Source organism: Meleagris gallopavo, chromosome 8, assembly GCF_905368555.1.
Source record: "Meleagris gallopavo chromosome 8, MGAL_WU_HG_1.1, whole genome shotgun sequence".
Lineage (NCBI taxonomy): Eukaryota > Metazoa > Chordata > Aves > Galliformes > Phasianidae > Meleagris > Meleagris gallopavo.
Window position 1 is genome coordinate 7,552,412 of NC_139411.1, and position 25,164 is coordinate 7,577,575.

General features: G+C 40.2%; 1 protein-coding gene across 1 annotated transcript in view; it reads right to left on the reverse strand.

Annotated features, from left to right (window-relative positions):
• The window catches only part of ANK3 (ankyrin 3), a 197,366-nt gene that overhangs the window by 24,338 nt on the left and 147,864 nt on the right, over positions 1–25,164 (reverse strand). The window contains exons 30-38 of the mRNA XM_085229413.1: positions 22,085–22,296; positions 19,999–20,206; positions 19,329–19,425; positions 17,846–18,074; positions 17,149–17,274; positions 16,328–16,450; positions 15,834–15,860; positions 12,768–12,849; positions 1,682–8,077 (exon numbers count right to left, since the gene is read on the reverse strand). Of these exons, the coding sequence (XP_085085539.1) occupies positions 1,682–8,077; positions 12,768–12,849; positions 15,834–15,860; positions 16,328–16,450; positions 17,149–17,274; positions 17,846–18,074; positions 19,329–19,425; positions 19,999–20,206; positions 22,085–22,296 (7,500 nt within the window). The remainder of the gene's footprint in view (positions 1–1,681; positions 8,078–12,767; positions 12,850–15,833; positions 15,861–16,327; positions 16,451–17,148; positions 17,275–17,845; positions 18,075–19,328; positions 19,426–19,998; positions 20,207–22,084; positions 22,297–25,164) is intronic.

Below are 25,164 nucleotides of genomic sequence, written 5' to 3' on the forward strand. Positions count from 1 at the left end.
GAAATCAAACATGCTGACAATCTAGCTGTTAGACTGTACACAAATTGTTTAATTATCGGTGGAAACCACCAAGACCAAATTAACATCTATTTTCTCTGCTTTGACAGAACAAATTTGCTGTCACAAAATAAATCTTTCAATTTCTAAGTTACATCAATGTCTTTGGCATGCTTCACTAGCTTTCTACAGTACAGGATTTGTTTAAAGGAAGAAAGAAGAGTATAAGACAGCACATACAGATGACAATGACAGAATGAAAACTACGGTTAAGTCACTTCACAGGCAATCACAACAGTTCATGCACTAGGATCAACAAGTTGAAAGTTTTACAAACTAGGCTTGATCTCCACGAGGTGAGCCATGAGAGCTCCAGAAACCTGACTGCCTTCATTCTCACCAGTCCTCTTACTCCTCCTCCTCTCACTGTCGGCCTTTTCACTCTTTGATTTTATAGATGCTGCCTCTGTTCTCATATCTCTAGCAGACTTCGATGTAATGGAAGGCAGGTACACTTGAGTAGCTTCTGACAGTGATGTGTTCCTTGATGTACTGTCTTCTTCATCGTCAGAGACCTCTGACTGCATCTTTTTCTCTTCATCAGATAGACGATCCACAAGCTTTAATGTCTCACCACTAATTCCCTTAAAATATTCAATTGAATGTTTACACACCTCCCTAAGCTGACTTTTTTTTACTTTAACTGTTGTCATTGTGACGGAGGTAGATCTTACCTTTACTGGTAATTTAGAAGGAAGCTGTTTTGTTTTTTCTTTCTCTACCTGCTCTTGCTTTGGTAGGGCTGGAGGTTTTCTAGATAGATTACTCCTACGTGTATTTTTAACAGGAATCCTAGACCTTCCTTCTAGACAGGGAGGAGCATTATCTTGTTTTGCTTTGTCAGGCTTACTAGCCTGTCTCACTTTACTCCCTGTATTGCTTTGGAGATTATTTTGTGGAAAGACTTCTTTTACTGAGCTGGCCTTTACAGGAAGTTTTGATTTTCCTCTAGCCCCTACCAACTCTGTTGACTTCTGCTGCTCTCCATGTGCTTTTTGTTTCTCTCTTACTCTTTGTCCTTGTGTTGTCCCTGTACCTTTTCCTGAAGTGCTTTTTGCTGGGTTAGCTTTCTGCAGGGAACATTTTGGTTCCGAATGTTCTTCTAGCACTACATTAGAGGTAATATCATCTGTAGAGACTGCAGATGAATCCAAATTGTTGTTGTTATTAAAATTATCTTTTGGAAACTCAGTGTTTTCTGTTTGCCTACAGCTTGTCTCGCTAGAAGCTGAACTCGCAATCACTGCTACAGTTTCATTTTCTAATCCCTGACCACTTGGCATCACAGCTTCTATCTTATCTGTCACTTCGCCAGGACCATCTTTCTTCAGAGTCATGGTGGAAGCAGAAATTCCCATTTTAATTGGCGTGCGCAATTTGGGATCAACTTTAGAAGCGTTTACCGCTGCCGATGATTTTTCCAGTGAGTTACTACCAAGTGTTTGTTCCATGCAATCTCCACTGGCCTGGATGATGGGCTTATGTTCAACTGCTGGTGTTTCTACTGGTCTCTCTAGGTTTGTTTCTACAGTGTTGTCCCCTGCCTGTGGCTGTGTGATGGCAGTGACTGTACTTTTATCCCCTTCCCCCTTGTCCCCTGACTTCCCTTCAGAAGTATGCTCACCAATCTGAAAAAATTGGAGTCTTTCTTCAACAAAATCCCTCTTGCTCATGTCAATTGCACCACTGCGAGTCATCTCAAACATCTTCCCTTCATGAAATGGGAAGGGGTTGGGCTCGCTAGTTGGCGTACTCTCATCTGTTGGAGTTCTGGCTGGAGTTGTATCAGGTGTTGTTGCTTGAGATCTGTCTTCCACTGCCAGACCAAATGGCTTAGCCTCATCATCCCTTGATTTAGTCTCAAATACTTCGTCGTCACCTCGGTTATTGGACCATGGGTCAAAATCTAGACTCTTAGTGGCCACAGTTTTGAAAGGTGTTGCAAATTCTTCATCTACTTTATAACTGAAATATGAATCGGGAAACACAGTCCTGTCAGGGTGTCTGCCTTCCAAAGTGAAAAACTGCGCCCCTGACTTCTGCTCGCTTTTATCTCCGGCCTTTTCAGAAGCTGGACCCTTTGAAGGCACCTTGTCTTCTTCAGGGCCTACCTTGCCTTCCTCCTCAATGACTTCAAGTTTACTCTGGCTAAAGCAGCGATCAGTCTGCTTTAGAATACCTTCTGTAGTCCATACGTCCTTTTTGGTTTCAACTGCTGGACCTGCAAGTTTAGAATCACTCTCAGTTAAACCATCATCTTCATCTTGCAAATCATAACCGTCAAGAGAGTCAATCTCAGTTGCATCGGTATCATGGGAGAATTCTGCAGTGGTTGCTATGGAACACTCTGTGACAGACTGGTCATTATTATTCCCATTTTGCACTACATCATTCTGGGGTGAATCAAGCCCAACGTCAAACTCACTAGGTTTCCCAGAAGTGGGGTGTCCTAACTCTTTCTGTTTCTCAATCTTTTCGGGGGTTCTGGGTTTTGAGCTTTCTTTCTGATCATCTTCCAGTTCTTTCAGTTTGAACGTGTACTTTTTAAGTGGAACAGGTTGATAGAGAGATTCATCGTCACTGGAGTCACTGATATCTGCTCCCGGTGGCACAGGAGACGGCGGCTGTACTCTTATGACTGGCTCAGCCAGTTGACATTTGTCATGTTCATCCTGCAGGTTCACTTCTGTCATCTCCATTTCACTCTCAGTGGAATACTGAGGCTTCTTTTCTGACTCGCCTTGGTCTGCATCCAGTGGTGGAGGAGGTGGGAATTCAATGTAGGCAACTCTGTTACCTTTCGGTCTTTTGTTAGAGTCCTTATTTATATGGTTAGGTAATGATTTGTCAATCTGAGGTTCCTCAACTCCTGCCTGTTTTACAGAGGTTGACTTAGCCTCTGCTTCCTCCTCTGATTCCTCAGAAACCTCGGGTATAGGACTGGGTTTGCCTGGGATATAAGCTATTAGTGAGTCGGGTGTTTTAGATGTAAACTCATAACTCACTTCCTCTGAACTTGGTGTTTCTGGTGTTAAAGGGCTTTTGCCAGAGCTATCTATAAAGGACACCTGTTCTAGAGTATCATCTTCTGGACTACCTTGTGGAGAAGGAGGTTGCTTTTGCTGTCTCGCTGTGTAAAAGGTCCCCCTTGTCTCTTGCACTGTCTTACTTTCTTGACTGACAATTTTTTTAATATTTCCTTGTTGCACCTCTTTCTCATATTGCTTTCCTACTTGAACAAAACTCACATAAACAGGTAAGGTCTTAATTTCTTTCACTCCCTCTGTACTTACTAATGGTGCAACTTTATCCAAGTAATCACTGGCACCAGTGTCAACTAACTCATTCGAAGGAGACTCCTTTCCTGGACTAAATTCTAGAGAATCTGGTGATTTGCTAGGGGATATCTCAGTTTCCTCAGCAGGAGGACTTAGACCTATCAAGCTCTGCTGCTTGGTAACTCTTCTGATTTCTGAATGCTTTACTTGATCATCTTCCACATAACCTATCTGCCTCTCAACTTTCTCCTTAATCACAGCTGACTGGGATACTTTAGCTGAGAGTTGATAAACACCATCAAGCACAGTTCTCTTCTCCTCAGCAATCCTGACTGGAATATGGGACACAGCAATTTCTTCTTTCCTTCTGGATATTTTATCAGCTATTTCACCATTATGTTCCCCCTCCCTGACAACAAATTCTCTGTATAAAACCTTTTTTGAGGGAGATTTCACAGTCATTTCTTTCACTTCTTCTGAATGAATGCCATTTGCTGCCAGTTTGTGCTCTGTGAGTGTAATAAATTCAGTTTTTTTGTCAGCTTCAACATGATCAACGTGGTTTTCCTTTACTGTATCTGGAATCAGCACATGTGAAAGCTTCTCTTTTTGTGTTTTATGATTAGAAGTTCCAGGACTTTCCCAAGTTCTATAGATTTTTTTGTCCCAGTGTCCCTTCGCCGTTGAGTCTGAGCCATACACCACGTCTTTTGTCTGTGGTTCTGAAAAGTACTCTGGCACACTTGTTTCAGTTCTTTGCTTTTGTGTGTCTGAAGCACAAAATTCTTCTATAGCTTTTCCTTTACCTGGGACAAAATCTTCCTGTAATTTCACCTCTTTCTGTAAAGCTGCACTTCCATCAATGAGCTCGACTTGCTTTGCGTGTTTCTCTCTAGAATAAAACTGGTAAACTGGTAACTTACTTTCTTGCAACTTCTTAACTGGAATTTTGGACTGACTGTCCAGTTTTTTTTCTTCTTGAGTTGGGTCCTTACTCTTTGGACTTATGCTTTGTTCAAACTTCAGCCTAATAGAACTGAGTTTTGATTGCTTCAGTTGAAATCCAGCCTGTGAAACCTCAGTTACTCCAGTCTGCTGAGCACTTCTTTTGTGTTCCATAGTTTGTTTAGAGTCCTCTGCTGGTTGCACAAATATCCTTTTCTCAGGACTGCTGGGCAAACTGGACACTTTTCTTTCATCCACTTTGGGAAAGCATTTCCCATCACGTGCATACTGCTTTGCTTTATTCCAGTCATCACCAGACGCCGGTAATTCAGAGAGTAGAACCTTCTCAGGGCTGCTGCTGGCAGAGCTCTGACTAGAATGTATTTCTTTGCCATTTTTTTTATGCTGTTTTTTCTCTGGAGACTGTAGCTCATCATTCAACTTCTCTGTTTTATCCCGAAAAAACTGTGATACTTCAGTCAGTTTTTCTTCTGCCTCCTTAACAGTCCTGTCCACCCTGTCTTCATACATCAACTTTTCTCTACCTCTGTCTAATCTGTCCTCAGTAAAGCGCATCCACATCGCATGCTTTGGACTACTAACATCTCCAGTGTAGTGTAATACTGTCACTTTATCATAATGATCATCTTTAGACATTTTACCCACACCATTTTCAGATACATCTTTATAGATTTTGGAGAGAATCTCTTTTTTAGGGGCAGTAGCTACTTTTTCTCTGCATCGTTTATCAGACCCCTGTAACTCTGCACTAAGGGGTAGAGCATGATCAGTAACTGACTCCTCAGTATCAGACTGAGAAACATCTAGCTTTTCTGAAAGAAGCATTTTCTCAGCAAACCTGTAAGACTCCCCTCTTAGTTCTGACAACTCATCATCATGGTATTCTATTGAGTGCTGACTCAAAAGCTTCAGTGTTTTGTAAGAGTCATCAGACATGAGTTGAGCAGAACTAGGGCGACTGTCTTCTTCCTGGGACACGGGAGTGTTAACTCTAGAGGATTCCAGATAAGAAGGAAGTGACTCTTCGGCTGTGAGCTCCTCTTCTTCTTGCTGACCTTGTTCATCTGAACAAGGAAAACCATCATGTTTTTCCAACTCTTTTAAGTTAATATCTCCCCGAGGTAAGTCTTTCTGATATACATACATTTCTTTTTCTGGATGCTTTTTTGTTTCTCTAATAATCACTTCAGTAGGTTCAGCCTGATTACCTTTTTCAATATGGACCTCTATTATTCGCTCCAGTTTGGGTTTCATTTTGCTGTCCTTCTCTGCATGTTGTGGTGAAGTTTCAGCAGACTTGCTAACATCGGCTGTTACTGATGATTTATGTTCAAACAGACCTGCCAGTTCTTTGGAAGGGTCACGTCCAGACTGAAAGGCTTTCATTATGTCATGAACAGACATTGTTTCCTCAATTCTTTCCGACGTGCTTTCAGTACATGGAGGTTTATGATAAACCATCCTAGTTGTTGTAGTTATGTGAGTTTCTTCTTTTACTCGGACGCCTTTGCTAAGGACACACTTGTGGTCATCTTCCTCACTGCTGCTAGCTTTCATTTGAAATGCTTTAACCTTCTCTTTAATAGAGCCAGCAGGCTTTTGCTCCAGCTCCATAAAAGCAGGGGCAGGCTTTGCGGCCGGTAGTTCTTCTGTTTTCTGCTCTGGAATTTCTTCAGATGATGGTTCGTAGCTACGGATAACATGAACTACCTCAGTTCTTGTTTCTGTAATGACGGGAGGAATGGGTACATCATGGAAAAGTGGTTTTGGCCCTGTACTTTCAGCGCTTTGAGGGGCAGAAGGTGTTTTTTCACTCCTCGTTTCAAAGCCACTGTCAGATAAAGGACTTTTGTCTTGATCGTGTTGAGAAAAGTCATCCGGAGACTCTAAAATTGTATCTGTTCCAAAAAAGGAATCTGCAATTTTACATAACTCCTTTTCTGATGTTGAAGGCCTCATGGAGGCAGGAGGCATTTTGAGTTTGTGTTCCTGCAAAGCAATAGCTGGCTTTAAAATGCGTTTTTGTCTCTCTTCACCTTCTTTTTTCCCCTCTTCAAACTTGTACTTTATGTTTGTTAATGAACTGCTACCGATATCATTTGCTAAGTAATCAATAACTTTTGATAAGTTATAATCCTTTTCCGACACAGTTTTAGTTTTAATTTGTGCCTTCTCTGGAACAGACATAGGAGGACTTGTCAAAGCTTGCTGTCTTGCTTCATCAATCTCCTCTGTACTGAACTCTACCCAGTCATCCTCAGAGACATGTCCTTGATCGCTTTTAGCCGACCCTTTACTTTCTAAACATACATCTTTTTTCAGTATCTCACTAACTTTTACTAAGTCCTCTTTTACTTTCTCAACAATTTTAAAAGGCTCTTCATCATCGATTCTACCCTCTTTTGGTATCTCAGGATGGAAAGGTTTGTCCTCTGCGACATCTGTCTGCAATATTGCAGTCATTCTTATTAGATCCTCTTTCATTTCAGCAACATCTTTCAATATCTCCTGACTGGAGGATAAAGAAGATGGCGTGGATAATTTGAGAGCAGAGGGTGCTAAGAACAAGGATGATTTTATTGGAGATGAAGTTCGATTAAAGGGAGGTTGCGTGCGTGCCTCTGTAGTCAATGTTTTAATTGGTGACAGCAACGCAGCAGCTGATTTTGTAAGCGGAGATGATTCTGGGAGCTTCTTTAATGCTGGTTCAGACAAAACATTGACTACAGAATATACCGGCACTGTTATTGTTGATGAAGTTACAGATGAGGTAGTTGCTGATATTGACCCAAGGGCTGTATACAAAGCACCTGCAGGAGGAGTTCTTATTGACTGGAAAGCTGATGGTGCTGAAGACACAAATGACCTGAGTGGAGAAAATGACATTGTTGAAGCAGTTGAAAACACTCTCTCAGCTGTGTCAGCAACTGCGCTAGCAGCACAACTTGCAGAATGTGCAGCTGCAGCAATCTTGTCTTGGAAAACAGCTGCAGCTTTGGATCCATTTATTAAGTTGGAAGAAGATGGGTATTTCAGCGGTGACACAGACCCATTAAGTAATGGTACATCTGTGTGCCCAGCTACATGTTTTGCTGGCGACGAGAGAGACGAGGCCATCATGACCTTAGAAGATGAAACAGCATCAACTGCTGACTTAGCAGGTGACACCACTGACTTTAGAGGGGACGATAATAGTGAGGATGCTGATGTGATGACCGATTTAAGAGGCAAACTTGAAGAGTACATGTTAATGTTGGATTTGGGGGATGCTGGAGGCGTCATGGTTATGGATGATCTCTCCAAGAGAGACCCTGCTGTAGTCACAGGAGATGTCCGAGAGGGGAATGTGGTAGTGGATGCCAGCCCTTTTAGGCTAGCAGCTTCTGTTACTGCGGGAGCTCTGACGAAAGAACCTGAAGTAACCTGCATATTGTATGGAGGCTGCGAAACCACAGTTTTTATTGGTGAGGAGATTGTCCGAAATGATCTAATTGGAGATGCTACATCACTAACAGATTTAACTGATGATGTGGTAGAAGCTCCTAATGTGGATTTGATTGGAGAAGCAGAAGAAACAGACCATATTGATTTTAATGGGGAAGCTGTAGGAGTGTTAGAGGAAGAGCTTGATAAGGAAGTGAAGCCTGATTTGGTTTGCCCAGGCACTGTAATTGGAGCTGTTGTCCATGACTGATATGGCCGTGTTGAAAAGAATGGCTTGTATGAGTAAGTAGCAGGTAGGGATCTTGTTGCTCCTGCACTCCGTTCAACTGTTTCTTAAATTGTTAAATTAAAATCAAACATAAAATCAACAAAAATGATTGGAAAACAGAGAGACCAGAGAAGAAAATTGGTCAGTAAACGTTGTAATATTACAAAAAGCAAGTACAATTGTTTGCATGAGTTAGGATGAAGGAGGCAAAAGAAGAGTTAAAAAGGAAATAAATGTGAATGGAGCCATACACTGACGACTGGTCCAAAACAAAAAGCAACATGAAACGAAAGACAGAAAGACATAGCAATCGAGTCTGCAAAAAATGAAGACCAGAAAACACAAGGAAGGAATCCATAAGGTAAAAATAAAAACCACATGAAAATTCTTCTCTTACTTCCTATTGACTTTCTGATGTGCTAATTCTGAAATACTCGTATCAGTGCTATTTTGCCTGTTTATGTATGCTTGATTTGCACAACTATTAGAATTATCCTATTAATAATTTTTGTTGATGGTGTTGTTCTATTTAGATATTGAACCTATACAAAACGTAAACTTATGTAAAATGACATTATATAGCTAAAATTTCCTTTTTTTTTTTTTTTAAACCAGTCAGAACTATTTCATGCAGAACCCAAAATTCCTTTAAGTGACAGGCAATTAATGTGCAAACTGTGAAGCAACTGGAATAAATTCAAATCTGTATCTCCCATGCACAATTCGGATATGCTTCACACTCACAAAGCCAATAAGAGCAAGAGCTTTTCTGAGTCGATATTTTATAAAATAATAAAAATAAATAAAGAAAAGGAACGTTTGCATTTGTTTTTCATGCGATATTCCTTTTGTTTGGAAAAAAAAAAGTAAAGTAAAACTTTACATGAAATGATTTTAAGAAGCATATGTCATACATCAAATACAGAAAGTATGATATATGATAAATGTGAGCAAGCAAAGCAACTGAATCAGTTTTCGTTCATGCACAATATATCATGTCAAAACAAGCACACATTAATAAATTTTTATGCTGGATAAGCACAGATATGTAAATCTTAACAATATCATTTCACAAGTGGCCATTAAAAGAAGAGTACACTTTTTCTACAAGATGTAGTGTCTTGGTACCTTTTGAGGAGATTTCTTGCATCAGCTCAAAGACAGACCTGTTCAACTTTCAATTTCTCAAAAGGTAACATTAGAAAAGCAGTCAAAGAACAATACACTATGCAAAAAACTTCCTGGCAAGGACAAACCTGTCAACTGCTACCATCCCCCAGAACACTCAGCTTATTCAAAGGCATTTCAAACAAAATCAACCACATTTTGCATCATGGGAGGTACTCATGCCAGAAGACAGCATTTCTGGGAATCCCAATACATATCCTCTGATACAACGATAACATTTAGAGAGTTGACACTGAAAGTGAATTAAAGGGTCTTTTTTTTTCTTTTTTTTTAAACTCCTCTGTTTGAAGTTGAGTTAGAAACTGAGCTGAAATATCCAAATAACTTATTCAACAAACCTTTCTCTGAAGTTAAGCAATAATTTGTCAAACTTACTTGGTCTGTCTTATAGACAGTAACTTACAGTGAAAGAAGCTTAAGAAGGCTAATACTAAATTGTTAAAACACACACACTTACAGAATTGTAAATAAGTGTTCAATATACCACAGGTCCATATCCTGCAAGGAAAAACGTGCTGGTCCTACAAAAGCCAGATGAAACTCAGAAGGCAATGTGGATGGCTGGTGATGTGGCAGTATTAGAACATTTAGGTTGAAGAGAGCTTGAATACTAGGCCTGACTGGCACAGCCTATTTCTAGAAACGTTCAATTTTCCCATCCTCCTCACAATTTTATTTTGAAGCACAAACATACTTTTTTTTTTTTCCCCCAAAGAAGAAAACACTGTATTCCATCAAATTAACTAGACTTCATTATGAAGATCAATTAGCAGCAGCTGCTGACACTCACCAGAAATTCATACTGCCCCAAGTCCAAAAAACAAACCCCCCAAATCATTGAGAAAATAACCAACATCAAAACAACCTGTTCAGCAGTTTGTGTTTGGAAATGTTTTTAGAGGGACCCCACTGCGCTGTGTTGAGCTATTCTGCCACAACTGGTTTGTATGACAATGAAACCAGCAAATTGTCCTCTTAACTGCTCTTTATCCCTAAATCACAAAGTCAGACACATATAAGATGCTTTTTTGGTGCTCTGTATGGCAGCTGAGAAGAACTGATACAAACAAAAAGGACTAATTTACAAATGTGTGCAGTTCTGACATAAGACAAAACAGCAGGAAAACTGGACAGTTTTACTGTTCGGAAATAGCAAAGCAATCCCCACAAACATGTCAGACTTCAGAGCAGGATATGATTCTAAAGACTGTAGTTTTTGAATCAGAACAGCCCTTTCTGGCTACTGGACTGTTCTGGCCTTAGCAGTTTCCATTCCTCCGTATCTGAGACTTTATTGGAGAACACATTACTACCTTTTGTACAGCAAACTGCATTTCCTTGCTTGCAGCTGGTAATTGAAAGCACTGAGCGAACTTCACCATGCGAATGCCCCCAGCTCCTGCTGGAGCAGCCTTGCTCCTGCTGCTCTTCAGCTGCAAGCACTGGGCAGGGTTTAACTCGCCACAGCAGTCCTTTTCAGTGGGAAATCTCACTGCTAGGTAGAACAGAGGGGTCCCTCCAGCCTCTTTTTCCTGAGGAGGGTTAAGAGGTAGGCAGGAGAATAATCCACTTTCCTCACCCTCTTCTGCCCCAGCACTTGCACCAACACGGGCAGAGGAAAAAAAAAGTTGTGTGCGCGCATGCCTCAACTTGTGAGAGAAAAACAGCCCAACCTGCACTGCTACCAAAACTGAAGAGTTGTACCATCACATTTGTTGGAAAGAGGCAGAAGTTACGCACTCACCTCCTACCAGTGAAGCAAATGTTCTGTGGAGTAAAGCAGCCCCAGCAGCCTCACTGGCTCTGTTGGTTAGCATGCTCTAAAAGAGCTGTGCCTCCAAACCTGCATCATCTCCCAACAGCAGCACGTTGGAGGTGATGGTGGCAGCCAACAACTGCAAACTGTGTGCATAGGAGGTGGTACTCAGGTGGTTGGCCAAACCACTGCCTGCCATCTTTCCTGGCGCATACAATAATTTTTGCATGCTCTCTGAGTAGCTCACTGTCACAAGCAGAAACCACTACCTCATGGGATAGAATAGTTAAAGAACAGTCAAGGACTTCTACTACGTCAACGTAAGTTTTCTTAGAATAAAGCCCATTAAGTGGGTTTGGTTTTTTCTTCCACTTTTTGCAAATGAGACTTAATGAACCTTTGGTTAATAAACTTTAAATAATTTAAAACTTTTTTTTTTTTCCCCCAATGAGGCCTGAAAAACAAACTGTAAGCAGTTCACACAAACATCAAACTTATTTGAAGCAGCCTTCTTTTCACAGAATCATAGAATTACCAAGGTTAGAAAAGATCTACGAGATCATCAAAGTCCAACCATCACCAATAGTTCTCACTAAACCATGTCCCTCAACACAATGTCCAAATGTTCCTTGAACACCTCCAGGGTTGGTGAACTCCACCAGTTCCCTGGGCAGCCTATTCCAGTGCCTGACCACTCTTTCAGAGAAGTAGTATTTCCTAACGTCCAGCCTGAATCTCCCCTGGCGCAGCTTGAAACCATTCCCTCCAGTCCTATCACCAGTTACACGAGAGAAGAGGCCGACCCCCAGCTCACTACAACCTCTCTTCTAGTAGTCTCAGTTCCCAGCAAGCCTTTGACGATACCTTAACAATCCATCAAGAAGTCTCAGTACATCTGATAGCTTCTTCAGATGTTACATGCTTGAAGTCTTCTTCCAGGTCTGAGAAGAGTAATATATTCTGGAGCACATCTGATCCAAAGAAGCCACAGATCTTATAGGATAATTAAACAGCAGCTTTCCAGTGGAAACTCCCAAGACCCGATGAAGCTTGTCTATGGATTTTGGAATTATACCAAAGGGTCTGTTGCAGGGTAGCAACTGAGAAGTTATGAGGCAGAAAACAGATAAGAAAAAGTCTGGCAATGGGGAACAACAGCAGTCAACCTCAGGCAGGGAAGGTGAAGGAATAAAAGCTAAGCCAAATATATCGTATTTAATGAGTAAGGAAAGCAATGCACAGGTTCAGTGAAGGAGAACAAATCTAAGAGGAAGCAACATGTGGTGCCAAGGAATAGAAAGCATCTGCAGGGAACAAAGGAACAAGGGAAGAGGACAAGAAAGAAAAGGAAGATACAAAATATGTGAGAGTCTGTTTTGGCTAAGCATCTAAACGTTTAAGTGCCTATCTGAATGTCATTCTCCAGTCTTGCTGAACTTTTGCATATCACTCCCTTCTGCAACAGAAAGGTACAGCAGCTCAGTCTAATATCCCAAAGGGAAGAGGAACAGATTCCTTATGAAAGCAATCTGTAATCCTATTTGTCTAGAGCTACATGGCATTTTAAAAAATATGTTATATTATGTTTTTACTTAATTAGTGCATGCATTTGCCAGTCAGGATTCTTCAAGCTCTCACAACACAAAATTTCACAGACCATCCAACAGTTTTGCTTTAGATAGCTGTTTGTTTGTTTTTCCCCATTTTCTTTTTCTCCAAAGTGACACCAAATACAACGTTTATAGAAAAAATGTCTCTTCTTATGAAAAATCACATATATATGGTTTAGTATTTGGTAAGAGCAACTCACTCATTCCAGGCTCAGTCAGATAGCTGTAGCGCTTACGTAAAGCAAGGGAGACAAAGTTCTGACGCCGGTCGGCTTTCTCCATCTGCAACAAAACATAATGCTGTTTGGTACCATCCCCCATATGAAACATCATCAAATCTCAGCACGATAGGACATCCTGCAGTACATATCCCCACAAGGGAGAACTGATGCCTCCACTCAGCTTCAGGATGGCATGCTGGAGGCAAATTTGGGCAAGCAGTGAGAAATGGACAGAGCGGATCTCCATTCCTGTCTGCCATGTAATGAGTGTCAGGTGTTGTGGAGCAGGGAGCATGGCTATCAGAGGTGGCAGGCACTTGCTATGAATAACCACCCTCCCATAGAAAGCAGGCAAGAAGCTGCAACCCTAGGAGATAATTCCATGGACTCTTTCCTTCTCAATGTCTCTGCTCACAAGGTAGAAGAGCTTAAACAGCAGACACAGTTCACGTTGTTGCCCTAATGTATTTCAATACTATGTTATCCCATCATCACTTCGCAAACTGTTTCATACTACTACAAATGGCATGATATTTTTCATTATCTATAAAATAAACAACCTTTGACTGGAAACAGGAGATCAACACAAAAGACTACAGATGCAGACATAGAACATTCAGAGAAGTACAACTTTGATCAAATGTCTCTCCCCAAATTAATTTGTCCTGGAAGCACATACACCATGATGCACACTGGCTTTTGAGTGAATACATTCAGGACAAAAAAGGCAAGAGAGGGGATTTTTTTTTTTTTTTTTAATAGGCACAAAATGCAAAAATGCAGATTAGAAAGCAGACTACTATTGTTAACTAGTAAAGTGCATCCTAAGTAACTGCATTCAGTGGCATAGCTACTAGTGTGATGTCTTCAATATCAGAAGTCCTTTAGAAATCAGCTCACTCAATTGTTTAGAAAGATTTAATTTATTTAGAAAGAAAACTTGTTTTAGCTATATAATAGCTCACCAAGATCAAACCTTGTGGAGGCAATGTAATATAGTTGGAGTTATTATTTTTTAACATAATAAGGAGTGTTTTATTTCTGTTTTGGTCAGCAGATGGCTGCTGCAGTTTGTTTTCTACCAGGAAGAGAAAAAAGGTTTGCTGCTAAGTAGAAGGGATGTATCTTGTGTGGTTTCTCTCTTCAGGTGATCTCAATTACTGCTATCTTAGAGTAAAACCCATTCAATTTCCTGACAATCAGATGTGGCAGTTTCTGGCAAACTGGGCATTTCTAAGTTGCAAATATTTAAGGTTTATTTGAATATACATTTATACACAACATCTAGGAATTGCTCTTGGTTATTTTGCTTTCTTAGAAGGGTTTAGTTTATTTTCAGAAATAAAACAGAAAGTCTGCTCCGCAACTAATGCCCCCTATTTTATTACATTGGCCCACGACATCAGAGGTGGATGTTGGTGGGATGGCAGTAGAGAATGAACCTTCCCACCAGTATTCTGTTGTGGTGTAACAGATGACAGCAGAGAGGCAGTCATCTGACATCGAAGTGTGTATGAAACAAATGTGTATCACTGAATTCCTCCATGTGGAAACAACGGCACCCATTCACATTTATCAATGATTCCTGAACATTTATGGAGACCAAACAGTGCACGTGAGCACTGCGAGGTGGGGAGTAGTGCATTTCAGCAGTGGTGATAGCAGTGCGAAAGACAAGCCATATTCCAGATGACCATGCACAGTTGTCACATCACAAAATGAAGAGTGTCTTGGTCACCTCATGTGCACAGATCAGTGGATTACAATCAAGGAACTGCATGTGGAGCTGCATATCAGCTTCAATGCATTGGAAATGATGGTGGCAAAGCTGGAATATTGCAAAGCTTGTGCCAAGTGAGTCCCATGAATACACACATGGGAACAGAAATAATAGTGTATGCAGATTTGTCAGGATCTATTCAACCAATAAGAGGCTGAAGGTGACAACTGGCTGGATCACATCATAATCGGTGACAAGATGCAGTGTCACCACTACAAGCTGTACTCAAAACAGCAGTCCATGGAGTAGCAACATGTGAATTTCTCATTGAAGAAAAAGTTCAAGACGTAGCCCTCAGTAGGTGAAGTGGTGTTCACTGTTTGCAATAGGAAAGAAGTGATCCTTCTGGATTTACTGGAACTCAGACAAATCATCAACTCTGACAGCTATATTATAACACTTACTAAGCTGCACGCTCAAACTTCCAGAGTCAGGCCAGAGGACAACCTTTCTCTTGCAACACAATAACGCTAGGCCCCATGTTAGTTTAAAAGATCGTGGAGCACATAGCCATTTTAGGTTGGAATGTCCAACCACACTCACTATATAGCCTGGATTTAGTGCTTTCTGACTTCCATCTGTTTGGGCCTATGAAAGATGGACTGCATGAGCAACATTCTTCTAGCAACAGTGCTGTCTTAGCAGCTGTGAAACAGTGGCTCACCTCCACTAGTGCAGATTTTTATGAGTGCAGCATGCAGGCTCTTCATCATTGCTGTCAAATGTGCATAGCTACTGGTGATGATTGTGTTAAAAAAGAATGTTTTGTAGCCGAGGTTTTGCTCTATCAAATAGTGTTACTGTGTTCTTTGTAGTTGTAGTTTCCATGGAAATAAATAGGAGGCATTACTTTCAGAGTGACGTTCGTACTATAGGCCCATATTTTTAATATCTTCTCAGATATGCGAGTTATCAGAACACTGGTAGTATTATTCCAAGACCTAAAAATCACACCTGTAAGCTCTTTGTGATTTTGCCAAAAATAGACTTGGTCACTACTTTGTAATTAGGCCATTTTTTTCAGAAGAAAATTAGTTAAATGTTAGATTACTGTTATTCAACATGTAGTTTATTTTCATCACATATAGTCCTGTTTTCTACATTTGTGTACTGTTTTGCAACAGAATGTAAGATGCTGAGGAAATGGTTATTCTGTAAGTATTACTTCAATGCCATAGTTGTTTTTTTTTTTTCTTTCTATAACATATTTACTGTTCTTCACTAAGTCTGAAGAAAATAAAAACAGAAGACAGTGTTTATATTACCTCATCATCTTGATCTGACTCTGTTTCCTTTTGGTCCCAAGATGCATTGCAGAGACAAGGAATATTATAATGGACAGCAGGGAAAAGAATATCAGGATATGAAAAGGACCAGATTGGGAGCACAAAATGCAAGCTGATTTATAAGGCAAAGCAAATCCAAAATGCCAACACACACATAAAAAAAACTTACATCTACTGCAAATTAACATGTGACATTATTGAAAGCATAAACCTATGACTTGCAGGCTGAAGCATGAGCTGCAAACAGAATCATAAAAAATATAGGAACTTGACACCACAGTAACAAGAGACTTTATAAGTGTTCTACAGGAAACCAATAAAACATAAATGCAAAAAGTCTTAACCATACTCCAAAGCATTCTCACAACCGGCATTTCACAAGTTTTCTTTATCACTAGCAGAAAAAAGACAAAGACTAAAAGAGCAAAAATAAAATCAAACCAAATCTAAGGACAACGTTTCCTAACAAATACCTTTTTATGTGCTGGCAAAGTGATATTCAAGTTGCAAACAGCTGTTTGTGGCAGTCCTTTGGTAGTCTTTGGTTCTTTCAAAAACGATAATCGACCACAGGGCTCTTGGCTGGTGTCTCTTACCTATAAAATAAATGTTAGTAATTTGCAATAATTCACATATGCAGGGGAGGTTTCTGATGGGTTTCTCAGTGTCCTTTCACAAGAACCTATCTAATGTTAGCAAGCTGGGGCTCGGTCTCCTCTCTGAGCAAGAGAAAAAGAATTAACATAAATGAGTTACATCAGCCTGAAGCTTCCTGAATAGAAATAAGCTCCTGAAATCCATGTAAGAAAAGATGCTGGGTGAGACCAACCAGATAGCAATGTCCTAGTATAAAAATGAGTACATTTTCAGCTCACCTTCATTTTTCTCCGCAATGTTTTGCACTTGTGTTCAAAACCTACTTGTTTATATTTTTTTCTCAAAAAAACAAGGCTAACAAAAGTTTGCATCCTTTCATGGTAATTTAGAAGTGAAGAGTTTCCATGCGTATTTTGGGGATTGTTCTGCTGTACCTCTTCTTAGTCCTGGGACACAGTGATCTAACACTGCTATTGTGGAGCTCTAACTCATACGGTTTTGTTAGAAGTTTGAGAGTCCTTATGATGAGTTTTCTGATCCTAGCTCTGTCATGCATCTTGTGGCTTCACGCATCTCCACACTATTCACATATTAAACAATGACACTCACATCCTTGGGGTTAGTCCTATCTGGCTGAAAAAGTGTTAGGGAAAAAATAAAGATCTCAGCAGATTTAGTTGGCTTGTTTTGCTTTTACCTTGATAGAGAATGGCAGTCTATTTTCTTTGAAAGCGTAAAAATTAAAAACAAGCTGCTGTCCTCCTTTAGTCAAAGGGGCAAGATTTCCATAGCAATCAACGTAAATAGGCTTTCCTTCCAGAACCTATCAAAGTAATAAAAGTCAATAAAATCTCTTTTCACAGTAGATCCACGCAAGTAAATATAGCATTATTTCCCCCATCAGAGTTCCTGAGTTTAGCATTAACCCCTATTCAGAGCAAATGACACACAAAGTCAGTGGGCATTATTGCAAGGTATTTTGAGTGCTGGAAGTTTGAGAAACTGCTACGTGAGCAGCTTTTCTTCAAGAGACACTGTGTTGGTGCCCAAGTATTCACCACAGACCAGCTCTACCTGTAAAAGCACGTCTGTGAAATTGGCTACCAGAGGTGTGAAATTGGTGAGAAAGAACTGAATGTCAATTTTCTTCAAAACCTTAAGTTACTTGATACAACAGGTGCGAAACCACTTCAGACTAGCATCCATTTGGGGCTCATCCTCATGCTTTCTCCACTTATTCTCTCTTGATATCATCTCAATATTTTTTTTTTTTTTACATAGTCTTGCTGTGAATCTTTATTTAATTGAGTTTACAGTGGCTTTTGTAGGACCTACTGCCATTTGGAAAACACACAATCTGTTCACAAGGAGGAAGCCAGCTGTAAGAAATATACCTCAATGTCTTTGCTTCTTGCAACTTCTTCAAAATTCTCTTGTTGCTCCAAAGTTTTGTCCACTTTGTCATCAGTCATGCAGAAGCAACGCAAATTGGATTCTACAGGGTCATTCATTTTGGCAAATATAACAAACTTTGCCATGTAAGGAACGCATATTAATTCTCTGTAAAGCTGCGTTGCCAGCCCAACAGTCTCTAGTACTTGATGGCAGTCTGCAAGCCAAAATCTGAATGGGAAAAAGGAAATTGTTAAATCAACTCTTTATTATGTTCAAACACAAGCCCTAAAAAAGAAAGCATGACCTATGATTTTCTGTCTGCTTTGCATGTGTGCTGTCCCTTCAGATATCCCAAAGCTGTGATTTTTCTACTATTTTCAATAGAGCCTTAAACATTCAAAAATGTGAACACCTAGCAGTGAAAGGTTAATATTTTTACTTGTCTCTTTCTATGTAAGCTGTTCTTGTGAAGCAAAACTGTGCAAACAGTATATTTTTGTGACCATATGCTATGTATATTGCATCTTGCTGGCGTTTCACTGTACATTTGATTGTTAGGAAATCTTTGCCTATAAAGCTTCTTTAATGTATGATGTATGTAACACATACATACAAAAAAATCATATTTCCCACCTAGACTGACTCCAAATAAGCCCACAGTTAAGTTTCTCAAAGAGATATTATACTATAATTTTCTCCTGGTAAGATTAAGAGCTTGATAACAACTTTGATAAAACTCAGAAATATTTTCATCTGTAGTTCATACAAGTCTTCCTTCAATATTACAGTCCTAACACATTTGGTTTGTTCAGCCATTTGCTCCCTCTATAAAGCTCCTTATAGATGCAAATACTATGCACCAAATGATAAACTCTTTACCTGGCATACAAATTTTCTCCCCCAGGATGTGTGATTTCTACTGAATGTCTCCATACATCATGCAAATCCACTACGTCCATTGCAATTCATTTAAAACTTTGATTTTTTTTTTTTTTCCCCACAAGTGATATTTTTGTGAAAGGAATTTCACATGGTCTTCAACTAAAAAGCCAAGGGCCAGAAATTGAACCCCTTTTGCATTTTAAGCAAATATACTTTTATGAGTCCTCCATATTCTTTTACTGAACGACCATTTAAAACTTCCCTCTTTTGTTGCTGTTTGCAGAAAAACAAACCCATGTGTGGCATTGCAACCTTTAGCAAAACAGCATGTGTGACTGCCAGGAGACATCTCCCAGCAGAAAAAGCCACGACAAAACTTCATGTGCAACCTTAAGTGTCTAGTGTGCTGATACACAGTGACAAAGAAGCATCTGGTTCATTATCGCTTCATCAGTCTTGTAAAAGTCTTAGTGAAAGTAGAAAAAAACCAAACCCATCATCATCATAAATAACCCCTTCCCTCCCATTTTCACAACAATGTACACTGTTAATCAAGGAACACTATTCCCTGGTGGCATTTGACAAATTCTGCTACCTTACCTGGCTGAAACATTGGTTGTGAAGGAGACACAATCATTAGAAAACGTCAATGGAGTCGTGCCTGTGATGTCCTCCCATTGCGCAGGTGAAGTACCTCCTGTGTAAATATAAACCATAGAGATATTTTCTTTCAAACATCAAGCAAATGCAGACTACGTAGAACATTTCTGTCTTTGCATTCACACAGTAAATGACAGCACAGACTATCATGTTTTCCAACAGGTGAACTACATGTTACAGATTTAACGTATGTTAAATACCAGGAAATGGTGTGATGTCAGCAAGCTACATTCCCTACAGTCAATAGCAAAAATCTCCCTTTGATATCAGAATATCTGGCTAGGCCAGAATTACTTTGGCAAACTAATTTATTGATAACTACATGTAATAGTCGGGGTTGAAATTCTTTGTGCTAGCTAAATATAAAGGAGTATTTATTATCTGTTGTCCAGAGTTCTTTTAAAATATCATGAGACAAGACTAAAAGCCTAGGGAACAAGTGAGAGGCTTTCAGATGACCTGAGCTGGCTTTGCCCAGAGGAATGGATCTGAAATCTTCTGGACCAACCAACCTCCCGTTACTGGAAGGCAGAACTTATATGGCTATACGAGTGGGTACAGAGGCACTGTTGCCAGAGAAGCCTTTGCAAAGAGCATGATTTTCTCTAACCTGTAATGCTACATAAAAGTCGAAGGCTGGGCGTCGTGTCTCCTTTGTACCCATTGGTTACACCTTCTCCTGATGGAGGTGGCACAGGAATTGTCATGGTTATTGGCTTATGAAATTTTCTTCTTCTTGGCTCCACAGTGACAATGGGACTGAAAGTTGCTTTGTTTCCAAGGATTTTTTTAACAATCTCCTCTGGAACTGGTTGAGCCTGTCAACATAGAGAAAATAGTTTAACCAAGAGTTACAAATTGACTGTACACATGCAGAACTGTTTTTCAACAGATAACTTCATTTTCCTTCAATTTTCTCCAGACTTTTATTTCATCTTTCCCTAGGTTTTCCCAATTTCATCTTCTCCTATAGCTCTCGTGTGATTAGTAGTAGAATTCATACTTCAGTATTATTATTAAAAGCCCACTTGTGATTTCCTAAGAACTAACTTGTTGATAAAAGCTATAAATCTCAGAGGGCTGTCTGTAGTTTTTGCTGAGAGGTTTTCAGAGCTTGCTTGTTTGAAATTTACTGTGATGGGAGGCATCACAGAAAATTTCAAAATGCAAGAGCAGACTTATTGTGTTAGGAGGGTCTTGAGAGGTGAGGACTAAACACACTCTCTCAGATGCTGAAGAGTTCTCACATCTTTTTGTGCACAAAAACCATGCACAAGAAGAACACCATGTACTCCTGATTTGCCTTTGTCCTCAGTGCTTCATATGCTATTTTGCTATCAATTATTAGTAAAGAAATATTTGAGTCAAATTTATACAGAATACAAATAGTTGCCTTAAGCTGAGCTGTAAGTGATTTTCAGACTTTCCATGTCCATTTTTGTACCTTCAGAGATTTCTTAACTTTTCATAGGTAGAAAAAAAGAACAAGTACGGGAAGAAATGCTGTAGAATTTTAGCAGTTTTTGTTATGTAAGATTTGAACTCAGAACTAACAGAAATGGGTTTTTGCAATTGCTTTTTTAAATAAGTAAATTCAACTCCCTATTTCAATCAGGTTGAACTGTAACTTGCTGCATTATTTCAAGTACACAATGTATTGATATTCAAAGAATAAGTGGTCATATTGCAATTTCAGCAGCGATAAGACTGCATATGGAGATGATGTGTTTCCTTCACTCCAGCTACCTCTGGAAAGACAACTGAAGAACAGTAATAGCAGAGCTTCCAGTTACTGAGGATTAATAGTCTTTCTTTGAAATATTGTTAGCAGATGAGAAATGTTGCAGAGTATGAGGGAAGGCTGAGTAATCTGTGTTGAGCATGGGGAAAAGAAGACTGAGTGGGGATCTGGTAAATGTTTATAAATATCTAAAGGGAGATGGAAGGCAAATGGATGAGGCCAGGCTCTTCTTGGGGGTGCACAGTGATAGAAATAAGGTGTAACAGCCTAAAACTCAAACACAGGAAGTTCTATACAAACATGCAGAATAACTTTACATTAGGGGTGACAGCACTGGAACAGATTGTCCAGAGGGGTTGTGGAATCTCCTTCTATGGAGATTTCCAAGACCTGTCTGGACACCTACCTGTGTGACCTATTGTAGGGTACCTCCTTTGGCAAGGGGGTTGTACTCAACGATTTCTTGAGGTCCCTTCCAACCCCTGCAATCATGTGATTTCCAAGCACTGGGATTCAAACCAGCATCCCTGTTTCATGAACCCATCACACTCATCGGGTTATTAAATAATTTAAGCAATAATCAACAGAACTCAATGAAAAGATATATTCTACAAAGTATTTCTCCACTTTCAGGCAGTTTGTTCAAGGACAGGTCAAGCAATTTGCTCCTTCCAGATTTCATCCATTGCTAGAAACACCAGAAGTGAATGTCCTAAGCTACAACAGATATATATAGCATGTACATAGCAGCCACTTAGCTCACAGGAGACTGCCACTAAGGCTTGTTGTGGTTCCAGACCTTTGCCTATTCTCTCCATCCTTCAGATGTTAAGTGATATCCAGGTGACAATAAAAGAGGAGCTGGGTTTTTGCCACACAGTGGAGGACTATCCTTTACCCACAACAGGGGAGCACAGAGTGTGCACAGGTGACAAGACGATGAAGGCACCCTTACCTGGAGTCCCACACGGATTCTTTTGGTTAGAGCACCCTCGGGGAAGGACGCCTGGACACGTGGCACCGTTGTGCTGCTCAGCACGCCGCCCTCTGGGCCAATCTGGTTACTTTCTTGCTTGATTCGTGAAACTACTGCAAAGTACTGAGGGAAATCCTTCGTGACAATCCTACAGATACGCTTCTTCTCTAGCTCCTCAATGCTGTCCAGCTCTGGAGAGAGAAGACAGGTAAAACAGGCTCATATCAGATACATCTACCAGCTTGCAAGGTTTTTAACTTGCATTTAAATCTTGAGAACATTTTAAAAATTTATTTACTATAGGAAAAACAAACACAACAGTGCTATTAATTATCAAGCATTCATTGGTTTGCTCTGGGAACTTTTGCATGTATCTTGACTATGAAAGCCCTCATCACTGGACACACAGATATGTCAGGGCACTGAAGCACGTGACAGCTGCCCTGGGATAGCAGGTTGGTCACTAGAGCCCACTGGAGCTCTGAGATGCAGAGGAGACTGTCAAGCTTCTTTCCTCTCTCATTTACATCTGGAAGCAGAGAAGTAATCTAATCTTTCTGAGCAAACTTTCCAGAGATGTTTATTTCCTACCTCCTCCCTCACAGCTCTGGCACACAGAAAATTGCAGGCAGTTCATGAACAAACTGTACACCAAGTGTAAAGACACCTGGAACAGAAACATGTCAGCAGTAAGGAGAGCCCAGTGCCACATTCCCAGCACGTAGGGTCACCAGGGCGCAGAAAGGGGCATGGAATATCCACTCATAGCAATTAAGTAGATCTTATGTAAGTATGTGCACAGAGGAAAACTGTGATGTGTGACAGCTATGAAACTGTAGGTATGTGTATATATATCCCCTAATGAAATCTCCGTGATACAGACACTATTTACAAATGCAGGTAATTGCATGACTGTCATGCATTTCTCGTGTAATTTTCTTGCACTTTACCTTCTTAGATATTTTAACTGGGCTTTCCTCCAGCACTCTACAAGATCCCACTCTTATTTTCCTCCTTAAAGAAGTACCATGATTCTAAAGAAGAAAGTTCACTGCTCAAAAGATGAGCAGTGCAGTAAGAGAAAGCTGGAGAACCAAAATAAGTACTATGACAATAGACACTTGTACAATTATTTATTTGGCTGAGACATTTTCCTCCTTTGAGCACGTAAGCTCAATTACAAGTCCAAAAAATTTGAATATAAATTTGGTAAAATGTCAAGTTTTCCATTTTAAAACCTTCAACGGCTAATTTGGATTAATTGCTCAGTGTTGCTGTGGATCATACAAAGCTACCAGAAGAGGATAATTTCTTATCATAATGTCAGCTTCCATTTACTTTGACTCAGAGATGATATCTGAAGCTCCCTAATGAATTAGGTATTCTGCCTGCAGCCTCTGGAAGCAATTGGCTTGTGGACAAACTGGATTCTTAAATTCCCAGGCAGGTATAATCTTGATTGGTAAATCCTGTGTGTTCTTGTGTCAGTTGCTGGAGAATAAATGCACCGTAAAATGCTCACTGAGATAGAGGATAATTAAAATTCTCCTGCAGTAGAAATTTTTATATAGGAACATTTGAAAGCCCTTTGTAGCCTGGCAGGCACTCTCCTTTAGAAATTGAAGATGCACAGAGTGGCAAAACAACAGCCAGGCATGGCGAGGAGTTTGACCACATACATGGAAATTATGCTGGATATGTATGTAAGCTTTTACATGGATTTGCCCCCTAGCAAAACAAAGAAAGGAAGAAAAAAATAAAACAAAAAAAATGAGCAATCTTTAGCTGCCTCTCCACATGTGTAAAGAATGCAGCATTAGCATGACAGAATTAATGAAACAGGGACAACGCGGCTTGGGAGAAGTCACGTTTTCCAAACACACCTCATACATTTTACAGCTAGAGAAATACTCCATCATTACTGTTTTCCTCACCAGCTGATGCTTCATTACTGTGCAGCGCAGTTCAATTAAAAAACTGAAAGGTTTTGTTTGCTTATATTTAAGCCAGAGAGAAATACGCTATACACCTCATCTTACAGCAAAACAGAGAGAAACAAAGCAGAAAAGTAATGGCAGAATCGGGACCATTCTTCCAGTGTCATGCTCTGATATTGTGCTAATAGTCCAAAAAACACCTACTGCCTTTAAGTTTTGGTAGGTCAACAGAAGGGTACCATGTGTGCTCCTTGCAGAGGTCTTCTCCTACCACCCAAATATGATATGCTTATCCTAACTTAGCTGGTGGGAGTGAGTACCCAGAGATGAGGATGGAGGAAGGAAAGGAGAGAGAAAGGAAGATTGCTCCTATAGTCCCTTCAGCCCACACTGCCACTTGAGTGCTACAGGTCCTGGACAGGAGAGGAGAAGCCTAGTATTGTCCTCTAGGATCGGAGGGGGACCTCACATAGGCTAGCTCAGGTCAAGGACAGCAATCACACCAGTTTTGTCAGGTGAGAGCCAGCTGTGGATCAAATTAATTCCTTGTCTGATACTTTCTTTCTTACATTCAGGTAAAGTGTTTTCTGACTGCAAATGGAATTAGAGAAGTCCCAGAACACCTGTTTCATGACCTTCAAGGTATCTTTATGTGATCCAGGATTGTACTTTTCTTACTACGGCCATACAAGGAGTTTTGCTCACATCTAAAAAGCAAATCCCACAGTTATTTAGCAGACCAAACAGCTCTTGGAGTTTTGCAACCCTCCTACAGTTCTAGTTAGAGCAGAGCTGAAATTGTTACTGTGGAGACAATGAAAGACTGAACAAACTTATGACACCGGTTTTCCCAGTAAGGAGACGTGCCCCTTCAGAAACTCTTGTAATAAAGACAAAACGCACAGGAGCAGTGCTCACATGGAAAATTACTGGAGATGGACAGATGCAAAAAGGAGAAGGGACAAAGATAAACAGAGAGCACTGAGTCTTAAAAATGCTGGCAAGTCACTCTCTCAGCTTCACTGTTTCCCATACAGAACTGGACACTTCCAATACTACAGCTAACAAGGAAGTCTCATCTTCAAATGAGGCAATGTTCTTTACATACTCCTTTGCCTATTT